Raw genomic sequence first — 11,156 nt, 5'->3', positions numbered from 1 at the left:
TGCACCGCAAACAGCTCTCATTCAGGAGCAGGGTCTAAGAGACTCGAGACAGACTTAGCAGCAAACCCAATAATCTTCTAAACCAGTGTTACTCTAAAATCTCATCATTCACTTTTTTTTCTTGGAGGTTTCCTTTCCAAGCACTAATGAGACTAATTTTATTTAGCTTGCAAAATCGGACAAGATCACAGCCTGAAGGGGAAAGGCTGCCGTGATAAATATTTAATGGGCTACATCAATAAAACTCATTTTGCCAAGGAGAACGGAAGGAGAGGAGAAGCTGAGAAATAATTCATTAAAAGAATCTCGGCTTAGCAATGCCAGGGAAAAAGCCAGGCTAGAAAAAAAGGAATTACATACAAAGAGATTTTATATAGGTCAGAAGCTTAAGTACTCTTCACACAGGGCAAATTGACACAGAGCAGAGTTTCTCAGAATGAAGTACAGTGATATATATACTTAATAGTAATTCATCCTATTGAAAATTAATATCCCTGAATACACTAGCAACAGTTTCAACTTCTTCCTGTTGGTGACGTAGGATGATACGAATACCTTTTATCATCCAACCTAAGAGCTGCTTAGTACATGAAAGTTACACTGCCTAAAATCCATTAAGAAACACAACCGGCACCTTGAAGTGTCTTTTACTTCTGAAGGCAAGTCTCCCCTATTTTGTATTGGATGGGGCCATAAGTTCTGTCTTCCAGAAGACAAAAATTCAACAGCAAAAGTTAAGGTGTTTAGTACAAAGATGTAGTGTTCCCCATACCCCAGGGCAGAGCTTTGTATCTGCACCTTACAGCATAGAATTTGCAAGAAGAATTGTTTAATCCCTCGTTCCTGCCTGCCAATATTTGAAACCATTTGCAGTGATACAAACAGTATGCACCACCTCTTCCATTTACTCTCCTGCTCCATCCAATCCGGACCACTGACAGCCAGAGGTCAGCACAATGGGTGAGGCAGAACACCAGAAACAGTTGTGTTTATATTAACTAAACAACCCCAGGAACACATTATTTCAAATTCCAATTCTGCATCTGCCAGTGACTTCCTATATGGCTTTGAATCACTGGATTTGGGATTACTTTTTTATTGGGTAAACTGGAGAAGCACATACTGTGCAAACAGCAGCAGAATCTCAGGACAAGCGAATTACATGGTAATAAAATACTCCACAACTGCTTCCATGAGATATGGTAAGAGATAATACATTTTAAAACCTCCTGTGTCAGACTTATATTTAAAATGATTTAAGAGTTTTGTGGGTTAAGTCACATTACTTAAACCTCCCAAATGGTGAAATACAAAGATTATGTTAAAAAGGCAAATTGTGCCAATAACCACAACCAAAACCTCACTCCTCAGCAGTGCTGGCACAGGACAAACGTTCAGCACCATGAAGCAGTCAAGTCTTCACATAAGTGGTTAAGGACTGCCCTCTAGTGAAGGCATAGAACTGTTTCAGCATCTCGACTCTTGGATGTTACTGTCCAAAAAGCTCCCTCGTGGACAGACGTTAGTCACAACTTATTCTCAAAGCAGGATTTTCACTGTAGCAGATTACTTACCAACTTTCGGTTCATGTATTAAAAACATAAAATAGGCAGCCACTTCAGGACCAAAGTGATCAGAAGCGTTGTATCTGGCAGCAGATGAAGACCCAGCAACGTGGGCTGTAAAGCAGTCCTTGCTAGGTGATCCTAATGGTACCAGAATTTCACAACTGATTTAAAAATCAAGCATGACGGATATTCAGGACGCTTTGCTTTCACAGAAAGAACGGGGTCTTCCTTAGGAATGAATTCCATGTTGCATAGCAGTTGTTTTTGTGACTCTTAGGAGGCACAACTGAGGGTGGTATTGCTCACATTTTTGTTTATGCTGGCTTTCGGCTATAGTTGGCCCAGTAAGTTGAGCTGAACTACACACACCACCAGCATCACCAGGGCTTCATATTAATTTGCTCCTCCAGGCTTCAAGATACTTCTCCAACACAGCCTTAAACAAATGCAGCCGATGGAAAAGCTCAAGCTGAACGCATGGAGCACAGGTTACAGTTTACACAAAAATCATGTTTTCTGTTTCAGTACTGGAATACTTCATATGCTTATAGTAACTGAAGACATTGAAGTATTTCTGTTAGACATTAAGCTGGAACGCCAACCATTAAAATCTACTCGCTTACACAAAACATTGGAAAAAGTTGAAACAACTTGCCTGAAAATTTATCAGGTACATTTATTAAGGAAAAGCATTCAAAAAACACATGTTCTATTAATACTTTTTTTTTTTAGCTTCCACATAAAATAAAAAACAACTTGTTTGATTTTGCCAGCACACTTGTATCTGCAGGTTACAACACCTAGGGAAAGATCAGTAGAGAATTTAGTTAGTATCTTCAGTTAGCCATCACAACATTTTACGCAAGCTTAACATGGCAGAAGACCTGCTTCCAGTCTGACCAAGTTTAGCTTTCAATCATTAACACACTTTTGGGTCTAACAGAACTACTGTATTACTGTCAAGGCTCCAGGTCTTTCCAGTTTCCCAAGAAGAGGTTAAAGTGTACAATAAAATCCTGTCTGCACACAAACTATGATTCTAACTTCAGTAATTTATGTAACCTAAGCTGGAAAGTGAGTGTGGTCTCACGACTTCATAACAGGATCAAGCCAAGTATCTGCCAGCCTACAGCAATTTTTAACAGCAGTGCCTATGAGTATGATTTAAATGTTAAGATTTTTAACACTGTTGTCAACAGGACTGAGCAGCAGTTTAGTTGAACTACCAACTCCCTGTAAAAGTATTATTGGAAGCAGAGATTGAGAAGACAACCCTGACTCCTGCCCATCATATGTGGAACCTACTCCATGAGTGCTCCAGACAGAACAGTTTCAGATTACTCAGTATCAAGAAATTCTTACTGCCGGCTATAAAGGAGTGGAGGTAGCAAAATCAAAATAAGGTTCCTCAAGACTATGTTGTCACAGTTTTAGTGCTTTTACCTCAGTTACTGGTTCATCTTCTCCTGTATCTTCTTCTAAAAATCTGAATAATGTTTCAGCCTGAAGGGGAGAAAAAACCACTTGAGACATTTAAAACCTGTTGAGTGAACAACACAAAGAAGCAACAACTTCTTCACTGAGCCTGACCAGCACTCGCAGGATGGCAGAATGGGTTTTGAGGCTGGCAGGGACCTCCAGAGGTCGCCTGGTGCACACCTCTGCTCAAAGTAGGGCAAGAGACAACTGCCCTGAGGCAAGCTGCCCCGAGGTAAGAGACAGGGCCATGTTCAGATGGCTTTTGAGTATCTCCAAGGATGGAGTCTCCACAGCCTGAGCAACGTGTGCCAGCATTCAGCCACCCTCCCCCCAAAGATGCTCTTCATTCTGCCTTCACACTGGAACAAAGCAATGGCACGATGGCACAGATGTTAACACTGAAGCACAGATCATCTTTTAATCCTCTGAACTGTTTTTCTCATGAGAAGAGCATCCTGTATCTGCCTTTCTGCATCCTGTTAATTTCAGAAAAGGACAATGACTGTTTGGTAGGGATGTCTACAGCAGTACCTTATATTCAGCCAAACAAGCCTCGTTCTCCAGAAGGGAAAGCCAGCTCCGCACTCAGCAAAGTCATCAGGTAAAATTCAGTTCATTCGTCAAACCTTATCTACCAGTAATCTGCCTCAATTTACAAAATATAACCATGTTATCCGGGATTAATGAACCTAACTTAGTACATACCTAAATAACAAAGCTTTGCCTTTGTTATTTGCTACAGAGAAATAGCCACTTCTGGGAGAAAAGTCCATAGATTGAGCAAGATAAATCTGTTTCCTTCTGAACACTGGGAAGTTTGAGAATACAGTATATGAAGGAATGTGTACCTATTGAGAAACAGGTCATTAGTTACAACAATTAGGAAAATGCCACTAAAATTCATATTAAAGTACAAATTTAAAATTGAAAGTCAATGTTATGTTCAAATGTTCAGTTACAGTCCTGTCCTACACCACTCTCATATAGAGTTCTAGACAAAAGGTGCAGAGAACACATGACGAAGCCAGTTATTACAACTCATTTCTTTTTAACTACATGTAAGCAGTAAAATAGGCTTCCAAACCCTCTGATTAATTCAATAGTTCCACTGTTGGCTGCAATTCTGACAAGTATGGCAAAATTTTGAATAAGCTATGGAAAACACCGCACAGTAAGCCCAGTTAACAGCTGCTGAAAATTCACGTTTTATGCCAAGCTCTAGTTACACCACTGAAATAAGGGCATTTTAAGAAGGGAAAAACAAAAGGGAAACTACACCATAAGATGTTCTTTTCAGAACAACTTCCCTGAAGAAAAACACTTCCTTATGAAGTATCTTGTACATGAACTGATCCACTCTGTCTAGCAAACCGTGCAGTCTACATCTCTGCTCAGTATCAGTTTTGTCATGTCACCAGTAACATTTCTGATGAAGATACAAAAAGCCTGCACTAAAGCTGCACATACCAGTTTCACAGCCTCATCGGTTTCACGGGAAGCCACTGCCAGGATTTCTGTGGTGGGATTGAAGGTCACACATGTAGCAGATGTAACGAGGTTCATTATGGCTTTGACTGGCTTAGGACGGTGTTCTTTGAGACAGCCATCAGTAGTATATAAATTTACAACTCCAGAAGCTGAACTACAGAAAGATATTAACAAAGACTATACCAAGAAGCCGCATTTACAGTACACATTACCTTGTTATTTATAGTCACATATCCAATCATTTACTGAAGTTTGTAATGCTATTTTGTGTGGATCTTGATTCTGCTTTGGAGTTTGTAACAGTATTTAGTGGAATTTATATTTTGGGATTCTTATTTATTTATAAAGACACATGCTTAAGTGTGGAGAGCTTTGATAAGCCCATCTCTTACACAGTATCAATTCAACGCAGTGAGAGCTTGGTATCACAAGACTCTGAAAGATGCAAGCTTTTGATTTTTTTTTAATACCATCTAAAGTTCACTTAAAATTCCTCTTCTACAGTGGGCTAAGAAAATGCGTACTGGACTTAATATGTGCTAGTTTGATTTAAAAGAATCCATACACTAGCTGAACTTGCATCTTAGTAAGTACATGTGGGAAAACACTTTCAAGCTTGTGGCTTTGAGTTGAAGCACCATTTCAAATGCTAACATGCTATCTTGCAGAAGCCAAATTAGGAGCCTAGAAAAGAACTAGAAAAGGGGGAAGAGCCTCAATCAACATTTGTGCTACAGAATTTGTGATTTCAGTCAGTATGATCTCAAAATTAGCTTCTAGACCCATATATGGCAACAGTAATACATTAGGAGTGATACTGGCGGTGCGTGTTATGCTATTTTAGATACACACAGAACAAATTAGGTTATCATAAAAGAGGCAATATTCATCTACTCTGACCTTATTAAAAACAAACTTCTTTCATGTTCCCACACTCTCACCAGCCACCAGTAAGTTTACTGAAGAAGTTCTAGATGAGATAGGAGGAAGTTGTCAAATCCATGTCACTTACCCACATGCCACATACTGGTTATTTTTTGAAAGTGCGATGCACTTCCCTTCCAAAGAGCCTTCATCTTCAAATTTGTGTAGACACTTTCTGCTTCTCACATCCCAAATGAAAACTTCACCTTCCTCTGGTTGCAAAGCAAAGTAGATCACAGAAACCATATATAGTGAACACGTTCGTTGTCTACTTTGTTATAATGAATTACATTACATGACAACTATTATCTCATTTACAACTATCAAATACAGGCTGTTTAAAGAAACAAAACCAAACAACTAAAGGCATACTAAAATAGTTAACTATTATTTAATGATTGATCATTTGGTTGTATTTTTAGGCCAGATACTGGCATACTCTTTTAACCATCTTTGTAAAACAATGACTTAGAATAACTTATGCAACTTAAATACAATTATGATTAGTGATGTTAGAGAGAATACTTACTTGAATAGCTATACACTTTACTGCTGTCTGGAGTGAAAGCTGATGCGGTGCATCTTCCATTTACTTTCATAGTGCTAATCAGTTCCTTTGTCTACAGGATGAACAACAATGGTAACAATGATTCTACCAAAAATCTGTAGTAAAGCTGCTGCCATACTCCTGTCCCACAAAAATACTGAGTTAGCTACACTGACATTAGAAGAACAACATCAACATTTTCAGGGCCTAAAGACCACGCTCAATTTGTTATTGCTCCATTACAGAACTGAGCATCCTTTTAAAGAAGTATTTTTCTTAGTGAAAGTTTAAAATGAAATCAGCTGTCATCATATGGCATTTTCAAATTGAACTGAAGAAATTCTGTATGCATTATGAATCACAGTAGATGGCGTGATTCACGAATGCAGTACACCAGCATGCACTAGCACTGCTCCCAAAAAAGCAGTCTTATATTTCTCCCACCCTCAGTTGCCTGTTTCCATGCTGACACCATTCCTTTTGCCAGCACAGTGTTCATGCAAGCAGCTGACATACAACACTGACATACAACTGTTCCCAGTGATAGCTTAAAAACCTGTCAAACTCCAGCCTTAGCTCTATACCTTAGTCTCATACCTTTGCTTTTACCAAGAGCTAAATCGCTTTTAAGATTAAACATAACTCATCAGATTCAAGAGGGGAAAGATACCAAGGAACTGAAGCTACATGAACCATGAAGAGAAACTACCTTCATTGACAGCAGGTGAAGGTAACCTGAAGTTCCAGTTACAAGCATAAATGATCCATCTGGAGAGAGTTCGAAGCTTCTGAGGAATCTTTCCTCCACACCTTTAAAAAGAGATTCAGAACTTCAAATGGGCATAATTTACTCTTTTTCCTCAACATTCAAAGGTACAATGCATATGAATAAGACTGCTTCAGCTTTTCATTTCTGCAGTACACTGTCACACTAAAGCTACAACTCCACTTTGTTTATGTGTGATAACTGGCTTTTAATATCCCAGATTAAAGCTACAGGTACATGAGTAGAGATCCCTGAAGACAAGTTAAAAATACAACCTCCAACAATTCACTGCATTTCCTTTTAAAGCCAATTTGTATCCATCTGTATTTGAGACAGCTTCAACTACACCCAGACTCTTACAGCGGTATGAAACGTACCTCTTACTTTCTGTATAGGAATGATATGTCCACTCATCATGTCATACACAAAGAACATTTTGTGGTGAGTACCAGTGGCTATAACATGTTCTCCATCAACACTGAAGCAAGCCTTATAAATTGGAAAACTCTCTAGGTAGATGCTCTGTATTTTTGGATTCTTTATACCATCAACCTTCAAAAACAAACAGATCCTATTAAGGAACATACCAAATACTTCTGCATAGAAAATTCATATCAACTAGCCAGTACAAGAGACTTAAACAGTAAGAGATACACCAGTTTGAAGCATTAATCTCTTCCTCTCTTCTCAATCTACACATAACCTGGCTCTAGCTCTTCACCCTGTATATCAGGCACTCCCAGCCTTCCTGGATGTTATTTCACACCTCTTACCCTTCCCTGTCTTGCACAGGCTTTGGTCAAATAATCACTTCTATTGTGCTTCTCCAACAGAAATATTTACATTGCATTGTTCTTTCCTGCAACCCCTTTGGCTACTTCAGGTATACTTATAAAAAAAAGTTCCATATTAGAGGCCATTTACATCCTATAGATTGAAATTCTTCACCTGAAAGAGTGACACGGATCGATCATGTCCAGCAGTCATGACTACTTGAGCAGATGGATGAAACTGCACGGTTGCCAGTCTTCCATTAGCAAAACGTTCCTGATTAGCAGGCAAGCAGATCCCCATCTGAAACACAGAGCAAGCAGTTAAAACAATCCCATGCAACTGACATTTTTGCTTATTCTGGCGAACGGCAAATTTAATTGTCCTTTATTCTGCAAGAGCAAGATCTCAAGTGCTGAACTTTTTGACAGCACAAGTAGAACATAGACAAAGTTGCTTCAATGTAGCAGTGTAGACATAAGATGAACTAGCCAGCCACTCTACTGACTTTGAAATTAACAGTCCGTGTAAAACTAGTTGCGTTCAGACTTGTCTGAAATAGCTGTAGGACAGAGCTACACTTAAGAAGCACTCATTTAAAGCTGTCATTTCTCAAAGGCCATTTCAGAAGCCTCAAAGTTGTGGGATGATATCCATCCTATACAGAGGTTAAAATCCTACAAGATGCCACTTTATAGTACATAAAATAATTCTCATGTCAAACAACACATCTCAATTTGTTTCATGCTTTCATGATATGAACTGTTCCATCTGTCAAGTTATTCACCCTCCAAGGTTTCCAGTTACAGAAACGAAGAAGAAATTCACAAAATCACAAATTCTAGTGCTCAAATACCAACAAGGAAGCCAAAGCGTGCATACAGGTCAAACTGAAGCGGAAAGATGAGGCTTGTCTTTACCTTCAAAATACCTTTTGGCAGGGACTCTGAATTTGTCACAAAATTGCCAGTCTTGCGTAGCAGATCATCATCTTCATCACTCTCACCTAATTAAAACAAAGTGCATTGAACATTCCCAAATCTTCGTTCACGAAGTCAAGCGATCATCATAGCATTGAACAGACTAAATCCAAAACCACTTCCACATTAAAACCCAGAAATTCCTTAAAAAACAAATTAAACCAAAGCATGCTGAAGGAAGGAATAAAGCTGACTTTTGCAGCATATTAGCACACTACTGAAACTGAGAAAACATGAAAATAATTATTTAAGCTGAATAGGAAAACACAGCAACACTTATTAGAGTAGTAATGGATTTATATTTACTATCACTTGCAGTCTTTTTGGATTTCTTCCTGTTTTCCAAGTCAGCCCAGGCAGGAACTCCTCCCATAGCTCGCTGAAACCTAGCAAGAGAAGGGTGAGGGGGAAAGAGGGGAAAAAAGAACTTTTTTGAGAAAGTAATTTCCTTCTCTGTGTCAAGTACTTACAAGATATACAATCTGCAGGATCATTCGCAACACTACGCAAATTTGCAAAAATTTCACTCAGCTTTCCGTGTTTTGCTGACTTCCAAAATGTGAAACTAAAGCAAAACTGGTACCAAGCATTTAAGCACTCTTCTTTGGAGTGATACATGCTAATACCACGACAACCCAAACACATCTACTTTGTTATTTCTACTTCAGCTCATTCTTATACACCATACTAAGGGAGCATCTTCAATCACACTATTTACAATACAGTGTATCACTACAACAAACTTTGGTGTAACTCCCTAGAAGACAAATTAGTTTATGCTCCTCTCCTAAAACAAGTATTAAGCCAGTTAGTCTAGACAACATTAATGCATATTTTATTTGCTATTTTCAGTATTAGTTTGGAATTACAAGCACTGCAGATACTGTAAGAAGAACTAGCTTTAATCAGGGCATATAAATACAGCAGGTAAAGAAGAAAGTGACTTTGAACAAGTCCAAACGCAAGGTCTAGCACCTGGGTTCAGGGCAATCCCAGGCACAACTACAGGCTGGGCAGAGACTGGATTCAGAACAGCCATAAGAAGGACTTTGAGATGCTGGTTGACAAGAAGCTCAACATGAGCCAGTAATGCACACCTGCAGAACAGAAAGTCAACCATATGCTGGGCTGCATCAAAACAGCATCAAACAAATCAAAACGTCCCCAGCAGGCTGAGGGAGGGGATTCTCCCCCTCTACTCCACTTTCATGTGACCCCAAGTGCAGTCCTGCACCCAGCTCTGGGGCCCCCAGCACACCAGATGAGGTCATGAAGATGCTGCGAGGGCTGGAGCAGCTCTGCTCTGGAGACAGGCTAAAAGAGCCAGGCTTGTTCAGCCTGGAGAAGGCTCTGGGGAGACCTTGTAACAGTCTCCCAACACCTAAACGGGGCCTACAAGAAATCTGGAGAGGGACTTTTTATAAGGGCCCGCAGTGACAGGTCCTTTCCACCCCAAACCATTCCAGGATTCTATGAATATTTCATAAGCTTATTTCATATAAATAAAATTAACAAAACTCACTGTTCTTCAAGCCTTCTTTTTAGCATTTTCTTAGTAAGTGTCTTCTCAGCATCACTTTTCATGAGGTCTTTCCTGTACCTATGCGTCATATCAACACTAGAGGGAAAAACCACATAAGAATATGAAGATTACACACACTGAAGCTGCTTTCTATTACTCTTAAGTGTGACATCCAGTTCTTACCTTCAAACTTGAACTTACTTTTCCTCTGCTTCATCATCTTCATCCACCCAGGCTGGCTTTTTTGTCAGTAAATTACCTTTTGCTTCATTTTCTACTTCTGAATCACTGGAGTCCTGGAGAGTTTCCCTCTCTGGAGCATTAAGCTGAAAACAACCAAAGGGACCATTTTAGCCCAGCTTCGGATAGCTACAGGGAGATGCAGAGAGGAAAGACGCAGGGACAAAGAGAGGAAGCTCCACAACGCGCCTGGTCCGGGCCTCAGGTGAGGCCCAGGGGAAGATCTGCCCGCGGGGCCCCGAGCCCTACCTGCTGAGGGCCAACCAGGCACTGCAGCAAGTCATCCTCCTCCACGTTGAGACTGTCACCGAACACCAGCTCCTCCAGCTCCCGCTCGGCACCCGACGCGCAGGAGAGCTCCTTCAGGTGCCGGGCGCGGCGAGCCGCCTCCGCGGCCGCCTGCCTGGATGCCGCCCGCTCAGCTGCCGCAGCCGCAGCGGCCACCGCTCCGCTACCGTTTCGCCGCGTCACCGTTTTCTTTGTTTTCGCCGTTTTCTCCATTTTCGACGTTATTTTCCTGTTAGTTTTCTTCCTCCCGCCCGCGGGGCCCGCACGACGCGGCCCCGTCCCGTGCCGCATCTCTGCCCACCGGAACGCGTGTTCGCCAGTCACGTGACACTCCTATATGTACCCTTCCTGGCCCCGCTCCCGGGGTGTGATAGGCTCGTCCAGCTGCTCCTCCTTGGCCCACGTGATTCCGGACGCTTTCGTCTTCCATAAGGCACGGTCACGTGATCTTTTTCTTTGCCTGTCTTTCTCCACCCTCTCACTCCGCTTTCCGCGTGACGCGGCCCATGGCTGGGCCGCTCCATTGCGGGCCCACGGAGGGTTCCCCTTCCCGTGTGACAACAGCCGCCGCTCACCGGGGCCC

The 11,156-nt window shown here is 41.1% G+C and overlaps 1 protein-coding gene across 1 annotated transcript; it reads right to left on the bottom strand.

Moving 5' to 3' along the window:
- Nucleotides 1–2,226: 2,226 nt before the first annotated feature.
- UTP18 (UTP18 small subunit processome component) lies at nucleotides 2,227–11,006 on the bottom strand. The gene is made up of 14 exons (XM_065693382.1): nucleotides 10,535–11,006; nucleotides 10,247–10,371; nucleotides 10,046–10,141; nucleotides 8,830–8,909; nucleotides 8,464–8,549; nucleotides 7,721–7,846; nucleotides 7,150–7,324; nucleotides 6,716–6,816; nucleotides 5,989–6,079; nucleotides 5,548–5,671; nucleotides 4,515–4,689; nucleotides 3,753–3,895; nucleotides 3,012–3,071; nucleotides 2,227–2,368 (listed from the first exon to the last, which is right to left on the bottom strand). Exons 1-13 carry the CDS (start codon nucleotides 10,862–10,864, stop codon nucleotides 3,047–3,049), a joined length of 1,677 nt encoding a protein of 558 aa, XP_065549454.1. The 5' UTR covers nucleotides 10,865–11,006; the 3' UTR covers nucleotides 2,227–2,368; nucleotides 3,012–3,046.
- Between the last annotated feature and the right edge of the window lie 150 nt (nucleotides 11,007–11,156).

The sequence above is a fragment of the Lathamus discolor genome, chromosome 13 (genome assembly GCF_037157495.1).
Source record: "Lathamus discolor isolate bLatDis1 chromosome 13, bLatDis1.hap1, whole genome shotgun sequence".
NCBI classification, from domain to species: Eukaryota; Metazoa; Chordata; class Aves; order Psittaciformes; family Psittacidae; genus Lathamus; species Lathamus discolor.
This window is presented reverse-complemented; position numbering and strand designations above follow the sequence as displayed.